The 20658-nt window shown below is 47.4% G+C and overlaps 1 protein-coding gene across 4 annotated transcripts in view; it reads right to left on the minus strand.

The window, feature by feature from the left end:
- GARNL3 (GTPase activating Rap/RanGAP domain like 3) overlaps positions 1-20658 on the minus strand; it is a 1295083-nt gene that overhangs the window by 439310 nt on the left and 835115 nt on the right. For all 4 annotated transcript variants that reach the window (XM_069609500.1, XM_069609499.1, XM_069609501.1 and 1 more), the window contains 3 exons: positions 14943-15006; positions 6479-6505; positions 1029-1104 (listed from right to left, as the gene is read on the minus strand). In XM_069609500.1, coding sequence (XP_069465601.1) covers positions 1029-1104; positions 6479-6505; positions 14943-15006 — 167 coding nt within the window. The remainder of the gene's footprint in view (positions 1-1028; positions 1105-6478; positions 6506-14942; positions 15007-20658) is intronic.

The following is a 20658-nucleotide window of genomic DNA, read 5'->3' on the forward strand; positions in this document are numbered from 1 at the left end:
CATTACACCATTACAACAAGCCAAAGGCCCTTACAATAGTACATGAACAAACTATTGCATGCCAATACATATTTCATGTAATTATCAGAACAATTTCTAATAATTGTTAATTCAAAATAACAAATGTTTAAGGACCCAGACAAAATATAGTTTCTGGACAAAGAATCAGATGATGACGTGGTAGACAGAAATCTGTCTCCGCCCAGGTTTAGCCCTGCAGAAAGCCTTGTGTCCGTTGAGACGGGTGGCGGATTGCTCCTGGTGTAAACATCTCTCTAGCTAGAGGAACACGACCTGACAAGCTAGAGAGTATGTGTTTCTTCTCTTAGAATGATCAGCAACTGCACTGTTCCAGCAGCTGGGCCCTAGTGCAGATGTACAGAATTGTGTTTTGGTCTAAGAACTTAATAGAGCTACAGTCACAGCAAGTGGCTATTGTGGCTCGCCCATTTTCTACAGAGCCTTCCAACTGCAAAGTAATGTGCTCACTCACACCAGCTGCACCCAGTATTAGAGTAAGTACTATCTGTCACCTTGGTATGACCAACAACCAAAAACATACAATACAGCACTTTATTTCAGTATCAGGTAATATTATCCCCACCAATACTATCGCCATACATATAGTCGTCGGGAAACGGCATAGGCGATATTATTGATGGGGTTAATATTAGAGTTAAATGGAAGCGGAGGTTGCAGGGGTGTCCCCCGCTCCCTTTAAAAAATATGGGGGTTGCAGGGGTTTCCCTCACAGGTTCATTTAGCAGCATTCTTGTATGGCAATATTTTTGAGGCGATATTAACACATGGAACCTTTATTTCTGAAATAATGAGCACTAAGTAAAAAATCTGAAATATAGTAAAATGTCAAAAGGATTTTGACACATGCACCATGTGTGTGGTAAGGCCTTAGGCCCCTGTGGTATATGCCACATATGTTCTATGAAAAGAGGAAAGCCATGTGCTGAAGGATATTGGCACACACAGGAATTCATGAACAAACGAATGGGCTCATCGTCGCCACTTACCGTTACTGAACATCTCATCGTCTGTAAGCTGCCCATCTTTGGCATACAGGACCCCAAACTTAAAATTTACAGAGCCCTTGGAACAGAAAAAAAAAGAAAAAGAAAAAAAAACAAATCAAACATGGATCTACGGGAACAATTGCAAAGATGTGTAAATGCAGTTTGATTCAGGTCACATAAGGCGATATTGCGACTGGGCCCAGAGAACAGATGATGGGCAGAAGGCTGCCCATGCAATCTGGCGGCGAGCTGCCAGTTTCCCCTGGCGCTCACTGTGTTCACAGTGAATGCCAGGAACACATTTCGATTAATGGAGTCCCTTGCTAAGTGTCATAGTGTATAAGTTGGAAAAGGCAAGCAGCTTGCATGCCCAGTTGTTGACAGCATCTCCAGTGACATTCTGGAAACAGGAAACTCAATATGGATTTTGACGTTCCCCTGTGGGCAGTAAGGGTACTGATGTTTAGCCTAGGTTGTCACGGCTACCGCTCACTATCCATTGTGGTTAGACCGCAGGCGGATCGAATATCTAGCGTATAGCTGGCCTGCGTGTCCTGCACTAAGACAGGCAGCATCTGCGAGCTATGACCGCTGATTCCAGTGGTGGAAGTGGTTGGGAGCGGTTGGGAGCGGTGCTCCTCTATTTTCTTTTTTTTTTTAAAGTTTTAATGTTCCTATACTTTTATTTATTTTTAAAAACGTGATTCCTGTGTTCGAAGTGGGTGGGAGCAGTTGGGAGCGGTGCTCCTCTAATTTCTTTTTTTTTTTTTAAGTTTTAATGTTTCTAGACTTTTATTTTTAAAATAAACCGTTCCGGAATGGTTTCGTTTTAAAATAAAAGTGTAGGAAGAAGTTGAAACTTGCACTTCAGTACATGCACTGAACATTCCCTTAAATAGCAGTTGTGCTTGTTTGTGGGTTTTGATTGCGTGTGGGTGGGGGGCTTGGTGATGGGGGCTGTGGGAGCAGGGCCAGGCCAGCAGGGCACATAGTCCCATTACTTCTTTTCTACTTCTATTCGTACACTTCGACCACTCGCTGATTCCCATTAAATACTGCAAATATTATATTGGACTTCTCGTGAAGATGGTAGCACCCAATACAGGCGATTATGGTGCATATGTTAACCACTGGAACATAGCCAATAAAAATTCCCATCACTGTCATTGGCATTGAAATATTAGTCTAATCCCAATTTAGTTCTTAACTACATTAAATTAATTATATATAATGGCCCCGAGAGCTCTGGGGCCTAATTCACAGAAGCGTTTTTATAATGGCAGCACCCCATTGGAAAATGATCTGTGTATAAGGGCCCTGTCCTTCACAAAATGCAGCAATTCAAACTTTTCAACTTGACACCAACACCTTATGCTAGTGTCAGCACCTGCCATTCGGCGCAAGCGCACAAATTTGGGAAATTAAAGCTTCCACCCTCATAACCCAACTCACAGTCATGTTGACTCGAGGGTGTGAAATTCACCAACCACATCCGTCAGGCTCTATTTTGTGTTCATTGTTAGTGCTTGTGCATGTTGTAGCACGTGCTGGTTCAGCAGCACAACCAGCCAGTTGCCTTGGTGCTCACAGAAGAAACAGATATTTTTAGAGACATAAAAAGTGTGCTACTCAGCAAAATAAGTCATTTTAATGAAATGACAACATTTAATGGCACTAACAATGTAAAGTGACTCTTTTTAAAAGTTTGAAATGTTCATTTCTAATGATCACTTTCAGTATATATTATAGTCATGGCTATAAAGTTACACTTGTCTCACTGTGCACACCATATAATCAAAATCTAGAATAACACGATAGAAAGTTATCGTTCCAAGATGGACAATCTGGTAAACTCCTATAACACTTTTTTGAAATACCCTGATGAGAAAGGGAAATGATGCAAATAGCATCAACAAGGGTTCCTGTCTGCTTTACATTAAATGAAAGAGCATTTTGGGTGGTGTGGGGGGAGATTGACCACATATCTTTATATTTGACAAACATGTAGGCAACGGAAGAGAAGTATGCTGACTCACTAAGTGCATAATGCACACTGGGATTGGTGCTCATTTCTTTTCCCAAACTCCCATCCAAATATCATAATCTATATATCAATGCAGCATATACACTATTTCAGAGGGCCTCGGAGTTGGGATGTGAGGATACAATGAATCTGAGATCTGTCACGCCATTGGGCATTGAGGGCTGGCCTGCTTCCTGGGACTGAGGGCACACTTGAATCAGATTTGTTTTAAGAGAAAGTACCGAGATGCTCCAGTCAGTTCCCAATGTTCAAATTTCTTTGGGAATAACATATATAGGGTAGAGATGCTCATAAAACAATCCGAACAACATACTTCTGTTTCATCTGTGCACTGAAAGAGAAATACTGCACTCAAACGAATTTGTTTATGTATCTTTTTGTTATGGATTTGAAAGCTACATTTCACTATATGGATAGAGACCTTCTAGGGTTGCATTATAAGCTCTGATATCAATTGTCAATGTGATTAAAGACTTATATGAGGGCAGCCAAGCTAAGGTCAGATATGGAAATGGAGGTTTATGCACCGAGGCCTTTGACATTGATAAAGGGGTAAGGTAGGCTTGGGTTTTGTCACCACTATTGTTTTGCTTGTACATAAATACCCTCTATGTAGGAGACGTGGTACTGATATCACAATCTCCAGCAGGAATACAAAATGTCGGGAACCATTTTGCAATGATTACTTACTTGAAATAAACATCAGTAGTCTGTCACATAAGGTTAAGGAAAACATTACTATCAAATACAGGGGGAGGCTATCAGACAAGTTGGACACTTGGACTATTTAGGAGTGGGGATAATAACTAGTGAATCATGGGCAAGGCCGCAGGAACGCAATCACTGTATTTTCAGAAAGCGTGTTGGTGCAACCTTAAAGTTTCCTAGAAAATTTGGGGGAAGAGCAACGGTGGAAACATTAGAAGTATGTAAGTTTTAGGCCTGCCCCACAGCTCTTTATGGAGCGGAATGGTGGGGAAATGTAGCACTAGGCTCTATTGCAGGTGGAGACAAAACCTTTTCTTAAAAGTGGGCTAGCCCAAATGTAGGTGCAGTCTCAATATCTAAGTATAAAAACAGATTGTGGGTGCGAAAAGTGCATCTTGGAGTTAATAAATTGCCCAAATTTAGATTTAATATTTTACCACTTGCCAGTTTGATGTCAAAACGGGATAAAAGAAATACTGAGAACTGTTCCATGTGTACAAATTGCAAGGAAACTATCCATTATTTTTTACACATTTGTCCAGTATATGAATAACTTAAGATGGACATTTCCAGTACCGCTACCAGTAACAAATTGCTTTTTAATACACATTCTGCTACAGTCTTTTTTAAATCATCTATTAATCTTGAAATTGCTCTTAACATTTTGTTCAAGTGCTTGGCAAAGACGTGAGACCATGATGAATTAAATAAGGTAATATGAGAGATTTGGAATGTCCATCTGTCCTTCGATGAATTTTGTAATGTAATATGTAAGTATGATATTTTGACCTGTATCTTTGTGATGTCAGAATTGTTTTATTGATTGTTTTGTTATGCGCTCATGGATTATTGTTATCCGAATATAGCTCGTTTTGTTTGAAATTATGTATTTCTAGGCTTCCCAGGGCACATGGTCTCTACATAAGAAGTATTATACGTTCATTGATAAGCTAATATTGGTGGCACACTAATGACCTAATCACGTCAGTTAGGGAATGACGGCGAGAAATACTGGCCCTTTAATTACAGACATCTTTTGTTAATTGGACTAAAAGGGCCCAACTCACAAGAAACAGCAGAGGTAAAGTGGCCCTTGTATTTCTACACATATAGTTCCCACCTGCAAAGCCCTTAATTCACCACAGAGATTTGCAAGGGGAGGGAGTTACTGGCTGAAGGTGCAAGAGAACTGCAGGTAGACCCTGCAAGCACACCTAGGTATCGGGCATGTACACAATGCACATTTATTTATTTATTTGTTTATACCGCGCCGCAGGACGCAGGCATCGGGGCGCACGACAAAGACAGAGGAAATACATATAAAGACGTGACAAAAGTCAATTTTCAGATGAGGGAGAGGGAAAACTGAATTATAACTATTCACTTAAAAAGATACGTTTTCAGCTTTTTTCTAAAGCTGTTGTGGTTCCTGATAGGAATCAGAGAACAGTCCACAAGTGGGTAGTCAGGGCGCAATAGCAGTTTTAAGTTTTGAATATCGACTCTTCAATGAGACACATCTATTGGTATAGAATAGGCATAGAACTAGGGTGGGACTCGGGTGGCTTTTGAGGAGGGATACAGTTCTTTGGTATTGTGCTCATCTATTGTCTCCAATGCAGATCATTTGTCACTGAATATTGATTTGTTGTGAATGGTCATTTCTAAATTGGCACTGTTATCTCCATCCCTTGTTATATTGGATGCCCATTGTGTTACACTCGATTCTGCATGCAATAACATGTTCTCAGAAAGGTAATGACTTCATTGGTCAATGGCGACTATTCAGCTGATAATGATCTAGATTTAAGTCATAGTGAGTAATTTTAAACACCCCTTTCTGCTTGTAAAAATCATCTAAATGAATACTAATGGCTATTTCATTGTGATCACCTGAAAAATTGCAATGTTAAACACATCTGAATATGCACAACATGTCTTTGTATAGAACATCCGACATTGTTGGCTTTTCCAATGCCTGCTTTGTAAAGAGTGTGTTCACAGTGGGCAGGCCAATGGGCAGGGGTCTAGCATTGTGCTTTTCAGTGCACCTTTGACTTGGCATGATAGATTGGGCACAGGGCAGATCTGCGGCAGGTCAGTGGGCGTCAGGTGTACATTAGGAGACACATAGATTTTGATGCAAGGCAGCCGTGCCGGTGAAAACAGCCCTGCCGTAATTCTGTGTGTGGCCTGACTTAAAATTGAATCGACCCACCTGCAGATTGTACACTTTGGGCCAAATTCATGGATATTTTAGCGCAAACTCACTTTGCACTGCAAAAATACACTTTGCACCGCTCTGTGAATCGGGTGTTTGCAAAAATACACTTTGCACCGCTCTGTGAATCGGGTGTTTGCAAAAATACACTTTGCACCGCTCTGTGAATCGGGTGTTTGCAAAAATACACTTTGCACCGCTCTGTGAATCAGGGTGTTTGTTGGCAGTGCAAAGTGACTTTGCACCGCGCTAAAAGTTCCATGAATTGGAGTTTGGTCTCTTGTGTCCCGTATTTTGCTTTTTTTGCCAGCGGTTTGCTGTGCCCCTTCCCAGTTCATTTCTGCACAGCGAACACAACAAAGTCATTCTCCTTTTAAGATCATAGTTACAGCACAAGAGGGACACACGCCAAACAGTGCCGCAGAGTGAATATAATACACGCTGATTGGAAAGGGTGCATTGACTGCTTTCACTCACCTCCTGTTCTTCTAATACCAGCAGGTCCTGTTATGAATGAGACAAAAAGCAGGGCACAAGTTTACTTTGCAAAAGGGGAAGGCGGTACATCAAACATGTGATTACAAAGCGTTCCAAAAGCAGGGCATTTATCAATCAACAACAATATTCCCAAAGCGCTCTGGGCAATTTCTGTTTTTATCCGTTCTAGATTTTGAAGGATTTTTGATTTTGAAAAACGTAAACCCCTTCTAGTTCAAGAGATCGCCTTTTTGCAAAAGGGATTTTTGACATCTTTTGCAGTCTATGTGTCATCGGATCAATCGCAAATGCAAACAACTCTAAGTTTGTTTATCTCAAGAATGTCTGGTTCTTTCAATCCCCAATACCATTACAATGAAAACAAAACATACCAAATGTTAGCTGGAGCAACACTAATATTTTAAATACAACAGACATGCGTGCTGATCAGAGTATTCGATAGAAATGTGCAACCACTTTTGTCATCCGTTTTACAATCCTTCAACTAGTTTAAAGTGTGGCATATTTTTCTATGGGTGACTTTTAATGCCAGCCCCTTCATATGATTTTTTCAGACTGGGCAAATGGGTACATTAATTAATGGCTATTTACTGAGCAAGATTTCCAACATCAATCTGTGCAACACAAATATGTTATTATGCTGAGCACTTATGTGATACAATTTTACAAAGGTTCTAAAAGGACTTGTTCATTGCCCATGTACAGTGACTGTGCCTGGAGAATGGCATGCCATAGGCCCAGTGTTCCCTGAGTGTGGCCACGGACCATTCCTATTGGCCATTGAAGGTAGAGTGACTGTGCCTGGAGAATGGCATGCCATAGGCCCAGTGTTCCCTGAGTGTGGCCACGGACCATTCCTATTGGCCACTGAAGGTAGAATGACTGTGCCTGGGGAATGGCATGCAATAGGCCCAGTGTACCCTGAGCATGCATTCCTATTGGCCACTGAAGGTAGAGTTACTGTGACTGGGAAATGGCATGCCATAGGCCCAGTGTTCCCTGAGCATGGCCACAGGCCACCCCTATTGGCACTGAAGGTAGAGTGACTGTGCCTGGGGAATGGGATGCCACAAGCCCAGTGTACCCTGAGCATGGCCACGGACCATTCCTATTGGCCACTAAAGGTAGAATTACTGTGCCTGGGGAATGGCATGCCACAAGCCCAGTGTACCCTGAGCATGGCCACAGACCATTCCTGTTGGCCACTGAAGGTAGAGTGTCTGTGACTGGGAAATGGCATGCCAGAGGCCCAGTGTACCTTGAGCGTGGTCACAGGCCATTCCTATTGGCCACTGAATGTAGAGTGACTGTGCCTGCAGAATGGCATGCCACAGGCCCAGTGTACCCTAAGTGTGGCCACAGGCCATTCCTATTTGCCACTGAAGGTAGAGTGACTGTGCCTGGGGAATGGCATGCTAAGGGCCGAGTGTACCCTGAGCATGCATTCCTATTGGCCACTGAAGGTAGAGTGACTGTGCCAGGGGAATGGCATGCCATAGGCCCAGTGTACCCTGAGCGTGGCCACAGGCCACTCCTATTGGCCACTGAAGGTAGAGTGACTGTGACTGGGGAATGGCATGCCATAGGCCCAGTGTTCCCTGAGCATGGCCACAGGCCACCCCTATTGGCACTGAAGGTAGAGTGACTGTGCCTGGGGAATGGGATGCCACAAGCCCAGTATACCCTGAGCATGGCCACAGACCATTCCTGTTGGCCACTGAAGGTAGAACGACTGTGCCTGGGGAGTGGCATGCCACAAGCCCAGTGTACCCTGAGCATGGCCACAGACCATTCCTGTTGGCCACTGAAGGTAGAGTGACTGTGACTGGGGAATGGCATGCCATAGGCCCAGTGTTCCCTGAGCATGGCCACAGGGCACCCCTATTGGCACTGAAGGTAGAGTGACTGTGCCTGGGGAATGGGATGCCACAAGCCCAGTGTACCCTGAGCATGGCCACGGACCATTCCTATTGGCCACTAAAGGTAGAATTACTGTGCCTGGGGAATGGCATGCCACAAGCCCAGTGTACCCTGAGCATGGCCACAGACCATTCCTGTTGGCCACTGAAGGTAGAGTGACTGTGACTGGGAAATGGCATGCCAGAGGCCCAGTGTACCTTGAGCGTGGTCACAGGCCATTCCTATTGGCCACTGAATGTAGAGTGACTGTGCCTGCAGAATGGCATGCCACAGGCCCAGTGTACCCTAAGTGTGGCCACAGGCCATTCCTATTTGCCACTGAAGGTAGAGTGACTGTGCCTGGGGAATGGCATGCTAAGGGCCGAGTGTACCCTGAGCATGCATTCCTATTGGCCACTGAAGGTAGAGTGACTGTGCCAGGGGAATGGCATGCCATAGGCCCAGTGTACCCTGAGCGTGGCCACAGGCCACTCCTATTGGCCACTGAAGGTAGAGTGACTGTGACTGGGGAATGGCATGCCATAGGCCCAGTGTTCCCTGAGCATGGCCACAGGCCACCCCTATTGGCACTGAAGGTAGAGTGACTGTGCCTGGGGAATGGGATGCCACAAGCCCAGTATACCCTGAGCATGGCCACAGACCATTCCTGTTGGCCACTGAAGGTAGAATGACTGTGCCTGGGGAGTGGCATGCCACAAGCCCAGTGTACCCTGAGCATGGCCACAGACCATTCCTGTTGGCCACTGAAGGTAGAGTGACTGTGACTGGGGAATGGCATGCCAGAGGCCCAGTGTTCCCTGAGCGTGGCCACAGGCCATTACTATTGGCCACTGAAGGGAGAGTGACTGTGCCTGGGGAATGGCATGCCACGGGCCTAGTGTACCCTGAGCGTGGTCACAGGCCATTCCTATTGGCCACTGAATGTAGAGTGACTGTGCCTGCAGAATGGCATGCCACAGGCCCAGTGTACCCTAAGCGTGGCCACAGGCCATTCCTATTTGCCACTGAAGGTAGAGTGACTGGGCCTGGGGAATGGCATTCCATGGGCCCAGCGTACCCTGAGCATGGCCACAGACCATTCCTATTGACCACTGAAGGTAGAGTGACTGTGTCTGGGGAATGGCATGCCACAGGCCTAGTGTACCCTGAGTGTGGCCACGGACCATTCCTATTGGCAACTGAAGGTAGAGCGACTGTGCCTAGGGAATGGCATGACATAGGCCCAGTGTACCCTGAGCATGCATTCCTATTGGCACTGAAGGTAGAGTGACTGTGCCTGGGGAATGGCATGCCATAGGCCCAGTGTGCCCTGAGCGTAGCCACAGACCATTCCTATTGGCCACTGAAGGTAGAGTTACTGTGACTGGGGAATGGCATGCCATAGGCCCAGTTTTCCCTGAGCGTGGCCACAGGCCACCCCTATTGGCCACTGAAGGTAGAGTGATTGTGCCTGGGGAATGGCATGCCACAAGCCCAGTGTACCCTGAGCATGGCCACGGGCCACTCCTATTGGGCACTGAAGGTAGAATGACTGTGCCTGGGGAATGGCATGGCACAAGCCCAGTGTACCCTGAGCATGGCCAGGGACCATTCCTATTGGCCACTGAAGGTAGAATGACTGTGCCTGGGGAATGGCATGGCACAAGCCCAGTGTACCCTGAGCATGGCCACGGACCATTCCTATTGGCCACTGAAGGTAGAATGACTGTGCCTGGGGAATGGCATGCCACAAGCCCAGTGTACCCTGAGCATGGACACGGACCATTCTTATTGGTTACTGAAGGTAGAGTGACTGTGCCTGGGGAATGGCATGGCACAAGCCCAGTGTACCCTGAGCATGGCCACAGACCATTCCTATTGGCCACTTAAGATAGAGTGACTGTGACTGGGGAATGGCATGCCATAGGCCCAGTGTTCCCTGAGCGTGGCCACAGGCCATTACTATTGGCCACTGAAGGTAGAGTGACTATGCCTGGGGAATGGCATGCCACAGGCCGAGTGTACCATGAGCATGGCCGCAGGCCATTCCTATTTGGCACTGAAGGTAGAGTGACTATGCTTGGGGAATGGCATGCCATAGGCCCAGTGTACCCTGAGCGTGGCCACAGGCCTTTCCTATTGACCAATGAAGATAGAATGGCTGTGCCTGGGGAATGGAATGCCATAGGCCAAGTGTACCCTGAGCATGGCCACAGACCATTCCTATTGGCCACTGAAGGTAGAATGACTTTGCCTGGGGAATGGCATGCAATAGGCCCAGTGTACCCTGGGCATGGCCACAGCTCATTCCTATTGGCCAATGAAGGTAGAGTCACAGTGCCAGGGGAATAGCATTTGTCGTAGGCCCAGTGTACCCTGAGCATGCCACAGCCCATTCCTATTGGCCACTGAAGGTAGAGTCACTCTGCCAGGGGAATGGCATGTCACAGGCCTAGTTTACCTTGAGCATGGCCACAGGCCATTCCCATTGGCCAATGAAAGTAGAGTCACTTTGTCAGGGGAATGGCATTTGCCCTAGGGCCAGTGAACCCTGAGCATGGCCACCGGCCATTCCTATTGTCCACTGATGATAGAGTCACTGTGCCCGGGGCACTGCATTTGCCATGGGACCCACAGTGGCAGTGTCTTGGGCAGCATGATAGCGCAGTTCATGTCAAGCGGACTCTGTGGATAGAATCATTGTGTTCAGGGCCTGGTTCTTGCCTAGTCCAAGTAGATACTGCAGATACGGTCAAGGGGATGGTGCTGTGCCGTAGAACATGCCTACCCGAAACTGTGGGCAGGTTAACCTTGCTTAGGCACATTTTAAATGGCATGCCCCAGGCTAGCTTACTGATGGACATGGCTTTTGGTCATGCCCAGCAACCCGTGTCATTATGGTCAATGTGCCCAGGGAACCTTGTACTATGCTTATGACAAGGTCACAGGCCATGTCCAGGGCACAGGGATTGCTGTTAATGGCTGCGTGCCATTCCCAACTAGTACTGCAGGTATGGTTAATACGCCCAGGGCATTACTGAACACTAGTTTCAAAGCACTGTATCTGCTTGGCATGACATCGTGCCAGGGCCATGGTAAAAGACTAGTTAGGGGCCACCAGATTGGCTATTCAAAGACAGACAATTTTAGGGGTTGAGAGGGGGCAAACATTTTTGGCAGGGCAGACTTGCAGCCGGCACACACCCCTCAGGTCTGTGGCAGCCATGCTGCCAATCATTTTAAAAGGGCCAGATGAAGACCCACTGGTTCACGACCTGACCCTGGGCCTGGTCAGACGGCCACAGAGGGGTACAATAATGCTGGAAAAGACAACAAAATGCATTTTCAGACCTGGTGTCCAAGGTGAGGATGAGCTCTACCGCCCACTTGTGGCATGCCATTCACCAATCAGGCTGACATTGCAGCCCGCTGGGGGCTGACCCAACACTAGTGAGTGTGTGTGGTTTCCCAGAGGCATGCCATATGCCCCAGAATTAAAAACTGGCTTGGAGGCGTGAACAACAGTCTACCGGCTGAGTCTGTGGGTTTAGGGATACCAGCCGGGTACTCAAGCACAAGCTCGCTTGAGATATGTGTACTTATCTAGTGGTCCATGGGCCATCATTTGCCTGCCGGACTATTGGTGACTTAGGGCCTAGCGATGGAGGGAAGGTGGCCACTGGGCATGACCACAGTCCAGGCCAGTGGCTACTATGGATGACCTGAAATGGCCCAGGGCATGGATGAAGACCATGGCCCAGTCAATGTACCGACTTGACATGGCCAGTGGCCACTCGGATAGGGAAAGTGGTCAGTGGCCCATGTGGCCAGCTTGGAGGGTGGTGGAGCTAGGTATGGGCAAAGGTCACACCCAATGAGCACATCAGATATCTAAGGGGATGATTGGGGTAGGACTGAAAGCACTGGCCATGGCCATTGGGCACTGTAGGTATGACACTATATATCATTAGAAACCACTGAAACTGAGTGAAGCAACTTTGGTTAAAAGGGTGTTATGCTTAGGTTCCCCTTCAATATATCCAATTCAGTAAAAAAACCTGGTTAAGTGGATGCCATGGTTTTAGCGCAAAACAACATAGCCCCAGAAATTCACCTGCTATGCTTCCTTAATTAACCATAACTCAATCGCCGCCATTTTAAAGCAATCAGAACTCAATCGCCGCCATCTTAAAGCAATCAGAACTCAATCGCCGCCATCTTAAAGCTATCAGAACTCAGCCCCAGACATGTACCTTCAGTTGTAAACTGAACAGAAGGAATCTTAAAAGCTCAGCATCTGCCGCCAGGGAGGTCACTGCTATTGAAAGAACTTAAAAGTTCTCTCTAAGGCGTAATTTTATAAGATCACTCAGGCTCTCGCGATGCTTTGGGACAGTACCAGAAACGAGCTGAGCATCACCACATTAGAGCCAAACATTTCATTTGGATAACTTGTGACACAGTCAGCCATGATAAGCCTGGACGCCAGGGCTCTTAGTCACGTTCGAGCTGACGAATAACCAACACGTGTGATATACACCCCAGATCCCTAACGTATTCGGACATACTGAGGCGTGAGCCAGAGAGGTCACAGAAGCATCAAATAGCTTGCTGGTGTCTTATTCAGAATGTCCCCCGTTGGTGGATTCCCATTAGGGAATTACTTCTTACACTGCATGAAAGCATATTTAATCTCAAGGCACCAATCCATTCTGAGGCCTTCATGCATGTGAATGACCAAAGCGTTTGCAAATCACCAACAACACTTAAACTACAGCCCATAATCCACACCCGGCTGGGCTATATGACGCATAGAGATACTGGACAAGAAGAGGGGGGGAGAGAGAGGAGAGAGAGAGAGAGAGAGACAGAGAGAGAGAGAGGGGTAGAGAGAGAGAGAGAGAGAGAGAGAGAAAGATAGAGAGAGAGAGACAGAGAGAGAGTGAGATATTAAAAGTGTCTCATTCTTATAAATGACTTGAGGAAAAGACCAGAGCCTGATTCACATGTAACAGGTGATGCAGCTAACAAAAAAGTAGACCACTGCCCCAAAAGTCACCAGATGAGCAAACCCCGATAACTCACCACGGCTGGGGTTCAAGGGCCAAGAACCAACCTACCCAGAAATAAACATATCATAAGCTTAAAACGAAAAGTCTCCGAAGCATAATATGAAGAAACTGTTCCTTCAAAGCAGCCATTTTGGGCTAAATAATTACTCTCAATATTTAGGGAACAATTGACAAACATGTCAAGACTATTTCATAACTCTGCCCATGCCCAGGCTAATAGGCCAGAGTGAGGCAGACGCCTTTAACAAGGGGCGGCGGTGCCATTTCCAGCTAGGTCCAGCTGCCCAGGCTAATAGGTCAGAGTTAGGCAGGCGCCTTTAACAAGGGGTGGTGGGGTGGCGGTGCCATTACCAGCTGGTAAAGTGTGGTTCCACCGGTGTTCTCACCATTAGCATTCCCTGCAGGGCTGTACAGAAGACACATAACTAAAGCAATGCACCCTGTGTGCAGCACAACGTTGGATGAAAAGGGAGGTGGCTATGCCCAAAGATAATGAGGGTGTGTGGTGGATTTAAGAGCTGGCGAAGAGCGCCAGTATGTGAGCATTGCCCAGGCGGTGGTGCACTAAGTGACTGGTAGCATGAAATCAAAACATTGAGAGAAGAGGAATAAATCCATTGAGAGACTGAGGCAGTGGCACCCGGAGAACACCAGCATGTGTCAACAGATACAGCTTGTGTTCTATGTATGCTGATTGGCTGCACCCTCCTCTGTATGCTGATTGGCTGCACCGTTCTCTGTATTCTGATTGGCTTCACCTCCTCCTCAGGGGGATAACTCATGTTCCGACAGTGCTGTCCTCCAGAGGGAATGAAGTAAACCGGACGTATTGGTGTCCCCTGCCTTACCCCAATACTTCTCTTGTAAGCCTCTCTACCCCCAAAAATCAGCCTATTCAGGCCCAACGGACTCAACCCGAGGCAGCATCGACCAAAGAGGAAGAAAGGGGCTCACAAGCCAAAGATCTCTCGGCACCCTCTAGCTCCCCCCTGGTGGGATTCCATCTACCAGACCTTCTAAACACCTTCTAAGCACTTCCCATGATCAGGTCTCGAAATGTCCAGAGTTTGCCTTTTTGGTATCTACCCATTGTTGGCAGGGCTCTCAGGATGCCTATGCTCCCTGTAGATGGCAAGTTAGTTAGCTCAGCAAGTTGAGCACTTGTTTGAGAGATGGATGTGCAAGCTGAAGTCACATGTTTAAATGCTTGCAGGGCCAAGTGTCCCTTCTTCCTTGGATCGATGACTTGACTACCATCAACGTGGATTTTATTAACTCCTCCTATCACAGCGATTAAAAGCAGGAGGAAAATGTTACTACTGTTCCGGTTCAGGCATTGCACACTTTAGTTCACAATCCTTTTCACAAGCTGTTGAATAGCATTACTTGTATCATTTTTCAGGAGCAGTGAACACTCGCAACCTGCCTTCACAAAGTTTCTCAAGGTTCTGGTCGAAGCAGAAAAGACTCACCTTCTGAATCTCCGGGTTAAGGATTTCCCTGGGACTTTTCTCAAACTTGTCGAGGTTCATGGCACTGAAATGCAATAAAGATGGCCATCAGAGACTTGGCTTTCGTGGAAAACATTGGTTGTCGTCACTATCTGTCTCAACTCGCTAGCTCACCTGTACCATTAGCAAAGTAGAGAGACCAGATTGCATTGCCAGGGGCAGAAGATCAGCACCAGGCATGAGATGGTTAATGCGGACAGTTAGCCCAGCACTTAGCATGACACTATAGGGCTCACTGTGGAGTCGGGGGAGGGGGGGAGGGTTTACAGGGGGGAGTAACTGTTAGGGTTAGAGACAAGCATAGCACTGTTAGGCCAGTCTTAACGCCTCCATTCACGCTCTGGGGCATTTCCATTGTTTTCACACGCAGAGGGCGGGGGCAGAACGGGAGTTACGTTTACGCCTCCCATTGGCCCTCCATCTCAAAAACAACTTGGTTTTGGCAGCGCGATATACTCATGCACCAGCAAAAAGCATGTGGTTTCCATAAGATATCAGTGTAAACACCACCTGTTTGCACATAAGCGCATACGTAAACGGGCAATCTATGCAAAGACGCAACATGAGCTTTTATGGATATCCTTGTTTTTCAACCTTAGAGGTAATTACTAAAGAGGTGGAATTTAAAGAAAATGACACCCGTTTGGAATCTAACGTCATTACAGACATAGAGGTATAAGGAAGAATGCCACGAGTGGTAAATATCACCATATTAAAAGGTGGTATTTCCCCTGGAAAATCTGCCTCCTTTTATCTACAGCCAAGAGCTAGGGGTACAAAGTTTAAAAAAGAATGCCCCGAGAGGTTTTTCAAAGTTGTTTCATGTTCAGGAGGAATGGGCTTACAGAGAAGACACTTTGGGAAGGGGGACATCGGAGGAGAAAGGGGTCTCTCATACGCACCCATTCACCGCTTACCCTTTGCAACCACAAAAGGGTCTGAGTTGACCATTTCTTACATGAGGAAACAATGTAGATGAGTGATGTGAACCACCACTGTACATTTTCAATGTCCACCCTCAATGTGAGGGTGGAAAGGGCTGGAATTCTAATCACGGCATTGGCCCTCATTACGACCCTGGCGGATTTTTTCCGCCATCGGCGGACTTTTCCGCCATGGCGTAAAGTCCGTTTACGCCATGGCGGATGGCGGACTTACCGCCCCATTCCGAGGTCGGCGGGGCGGTAAGTCCCCATTGACCCATTTACCCTTCCCCATTCCCATTTCGGCCCCATAGGGCTCAATGGGAGTGGGGAAGGCGTTAATTACGCCACCGTACATTACGGTGGCGTAATTAACACCAAGGTCCCATAGCGCCATGGATTTTTACGCCCGCAAAAAGCGGGCGGAAAAGTGACCATGGCGCTATGGGAACTCGTAGTTGGCGGTAAGGGGTCGGCGCAGCTAACGCTGGCGCAAACCCCTTACCGCCAGGGTCGTAATGAGGGCCATTCTGTGAAATACACCACCCTGACCACTGGACATGATAGTGCTATTTTCCTCCAGCTGATTTTCTGCATTGTATTGTATTGTTTATTCATATAGTGCCTATACACTGGCAAGTGTTTCAAAGCGCTGCATGAAATACCACCAAAGCTGTCATGAGACCCTAAACCATGCGATGTGATGATAAACTTTAATTGTTTAAGACATGGCTCTCCACCCCGGCCATGCACGGTCGCATCCTAGTGGCACCTAATTTTAAATGTGGGTGCCTCCCTACTGCATTTTCTAAGACTGCAGCTAAGCGATTAAAAAGCAGAGCCGATCATAGACAGAGAATTCACATGTTTCAATGATGCTCCAATGTTACTTATCTTAGAATAATTATTTTCTAGTATACATCACAGGAGGTAGCATGCAATATAAAAGCGATATTTGGAGTGAGAGGCTCCTTAAGGTAATCCCTGCAAATGAACTCATTGGAATTTCTTGATCATTGGCTGACCCGAGTTGCCCCCCACACAAGTCGGTTTATTTATTTATTTCATTTGTAAAGCGCACAAACAACCCTGGGGCATTGAGGCGTTTATGAATATGTCTGGAAGTTCAATATACTACAAAGAGCAGCTGTTTGCGGGGTCCCTTGAATCCCCAACCTGCCCTCCCTTCGCCCTTTGTGATGTGCAAGTCACAGCGACAATGAACCGCCCTGCCTTAAAATCTCAGTAAATTGGGCTAAAGTTTTAAAAAAAAATGTGTTGTGATTTGTGTGGCTTTATTGATTAGTGTGTTTGGAAGGGGGCATGTCCGTTTTTGTTGTGTTTTTATTCATTGTAAACCTGGTGTTGCAACAGTTTCTTATGCCAGCGGTGCTTCTTTAACGATTACGCCCGTAAAATATACGAATGAGTGTGTGTACGGTTCTATGTCATTTCACTGATGGGTGACATTTCGATGGGTTTTTTCAGAGTGTTTTTCTCTGAAAAACTATCAAAATTGATTATTTTTTTTATTTTTGGGGGGTTCTCCCTCCCCAAGTCCCATCCCCTATTATTTGTTACCTATTCCCGACCACACCCACCCCCTATGTATACTTTTCCAACCCATCCTAAATATTTCGATGAGTTTTTTCAGACAAATGTGCTCGGAAAAAACCCATCGAAATTTCAGCCATCAATAAAAGAAGGCTATACTGTGTGTACATCGAGTGGGCAACCAATAGGCATCGACATCTATTGAAAATCATTCACAAACAATTTGCAGGTCTGGCCCAAATATAAATATGCCTAAAACCTGCTAATATTAGGACATGACCATGGCTATCTGCAGCATTTATTCTCCTGAGTGTTTCATTGTGTTGCTAGTGTGTGAGCTCACTGTGTTTCTACTATGATGTTATGCTATGTTATAAATCCTTATGAAGCTCCGCCGCCGAGGCAGCCTCCTGGCAGCGGGGTACAATTTCCATTTCCCAAGAGATCAACAGAGTTGGACATAGGGTTGCTCTTTGGGTGCTGATTATGAAATATCAATCCACAACATGGGCCTGTTTTTTGTGTGCAGCTTTGGAAGGTTCTTGAGTGAAGCACAGGCATCTTCATACTTTGATGGATAGCCTATCAGCACTAAGCGGACGGATCTAAGCCTATCAAGGACAACCTATTCGCCAGAACAGACCAATAGATTAGACCAATTGACTAGAATCAGATTAGTGACCAATACAGAAAAGGAATAAGAAACCACTAGAGCATCTATAAAAAGATTTAAAATAAAAGGAATTGAATAGAAGAACTAAAGCCAGTATTGCAACTCAATGTGCATGGGGCCCATAAACAAGACCAATTGCCTTGAAAACGACCAGCTGTTGAAATACGTGTCGGCTGTCATTAAGAAAATAAATCACGAGCACAACTAAATTAACATTTTAAATTACTGTATTGTATCAGAGAATAAAATTGGGCAAACCGCGAATCACCGGCACAATACTATTAGGTAAACCTTTACTGTGGGAGGTTTAAGGTAATACTACCCCGCGCGGGGGAGGCAGCTAGCCAACCCAAAAGATAAAACGGCTATAGTGCACCAACAAACGGTTATATCACACTCAACTTAAACCTATACGCACTAAGGTCCCAATTCAGAGGTCTGTGTACAATTTGAAAAATGTTGTTCTGTGGAGGAACAGCACTTTTCCCAAAATGACCGTATTCTGAGAAAGACTGTGGCCTGCTGACATCAAAGCCTCAACTTTTGCATGTCCCTGGTTTACTGTCTGACAACGGCCCTGGTGACCGTGAATAATGCAGGGCAGACCATGCTGAGGAATTCCCCTTGCAAATACCTCCTTTTTCACATTGAAAAAGGAGTTAAAATATGGCACCTCTTAGGGGCTGTTAACGGATTTGGAACAAGTCTTTCCCCATATAAGCTAGGAATATCACGGATGGCAGCAGCACTTTTCTAATTTCCTTCGGCTCAGTGACACGTTCGTAAATCAGAAAAGCGGCAGAGATTTTAGAAATGCTCGCAGAGATGCTTCCCCCCCCCGGCATTCCTTCTGCCCGTGTGTGGCTTACATCTGCCCCTGAGCACGTGAGGGAATCCATTCATTCATTGTCCTTGGGACTTCCAACATGGCTGCCGGGCGACCAACATGGAAGAGGACTCCATCATCTGTACCCATGAGCCCGCCTCTGCTTAATGCAGATTGGCTTTGGCTTACTTAAATGGATGTCTGGCCCGGGAGCCAGCAGGTAACGCTGCACCCCTCGAACGGCCACCCATTAGGGCCTTCTGAAACCCTCTCTGGCCCTGTCTGATGCAGCTATCAATGATCCCAAGGGTTTGCCTGCTCTTCTTCTTTTCCGCTGACATGGCCGCTGCACGTAGCTGATAAGACCTCTTCATGTTTTACCCTCAGCAACCCATCACCTTCCTCATTCCCTTTTCCCTGCCTAGTCGCCGGAGAGCACGGTCCCCTTCTCTGCCGCCTTGCTGCATCTCTGATTCCCTGCCTAGTTGGCGGTGAGCACGGTCCCCTTCTCTGCCGCCTTGCTGCATCTCTGATTCCCTGCCTAGTCGCCGGTGAGCACGGTCCCCTTCTCTGCCGCCTTTCTGCATCTCTGATTCCCTGCCTAGTCGCCGGTGAGCACGGTCCCCTTCTCTGACGCCTTGCTGCATCTCTGATTCCCTGCCTAGTCGCTGGTGAGCACGGTCCCCTTCTCTGCCGCCTTGCTGCATCTCTGATTCCCTGCCTAGTCGCCGGTGAGCACGGTCCCCTTCTCTGCCGCCTTGCTGCATCTCTGATTCCCTGCCTAGTCGCCGGTGAGCACGGTCCCCTTCTCTGCCGCCTTGCTGCATCTCTGATTCCCTGCCTAGTCGCCGGTGAGCACGGTCCCCTTCTCTGCCGCCTTTCTGCATCTCTGATTCCCTGCCTAGTCGCCGGTGAGCACGGTCCCCTTCTCTGCCGCCTTGCTGAATCTCTGATTCCCTGCCTAGTCGCCGGTGAGCACGGTCCCCTTCTCTGCCGCCTTGCTGCATCTCTGATTCCCTGCCTAGTCGCCGGTGAGCACGGTCCCCTTCTCTGCCGCCTTGCTGCATCTCTGTTTCCCTGCATAGCCGCCGGTGAGCACGGTCCCCTTCTCTGCCGCCTTGCTGCATCTCTGATTCCCTGCCTAGTCGCCGGTGAGCACGGTCCCCTTCTCTGCCGCCTTGCTGCATCTCTGATTCCCTGCCTAGTCGCCGGTGAGCACGGTCCCCTTCTCTGCCGCCTTGCTGCATCTCTGATTCCCTGCCTAGTCGCCGGTGAGCACGGTCCCCTTCTCTGCCGCCTTGCTGCATCTCTGATTCCCTGCCTAGTCGCCGGTGAGCACGGTCCCCTTCTCTGCCGCCTTGCTGCATCTCTGATTCCCTGCCTAGTCGCCGGTGAGCACGGTCCCCTTCTCTGCCGCCTTGCTGCATCTCTGATTCCCTGCCTAGTCGCCGGTGAGCACGGTCCCCTTCTCTGCCGCCTTGCTGCATCTCTGATTCCCTGCCTAGTCGCCGGTGAGCACGGTCCCCTTCTCTGCCGCCTTGCTGCATCTCTGATTCCCTGCCTAGTCGCCGGTGAGCACGGTCCCCTTCTCTGCCGCCTTTCTGCATCTCTGATTCCCTGCCTAGTCGCCGGTGAGCACGGTCCCCTTCTCGGCCGCCTTGCTGCATCTCTGATTCCCTGCCTAGTCGCCGGTGAGCACGG

Source organism: Ambystoma mexicanum, chromosome 8 (genome assembly GCF_040938575.1).
Source record: "Ambystoma mexicanum isolate Mex_15411 chromosome 8, UKY_AmexF1_1, whole genome shotgun sequence".
Classification (NCBI taxonomy): Eukaryota; Metazoa; Chordata; class Amphibia; order Caudata; family Ambystomatidae; genus Ambystoma; species Ambystoma mexicanum.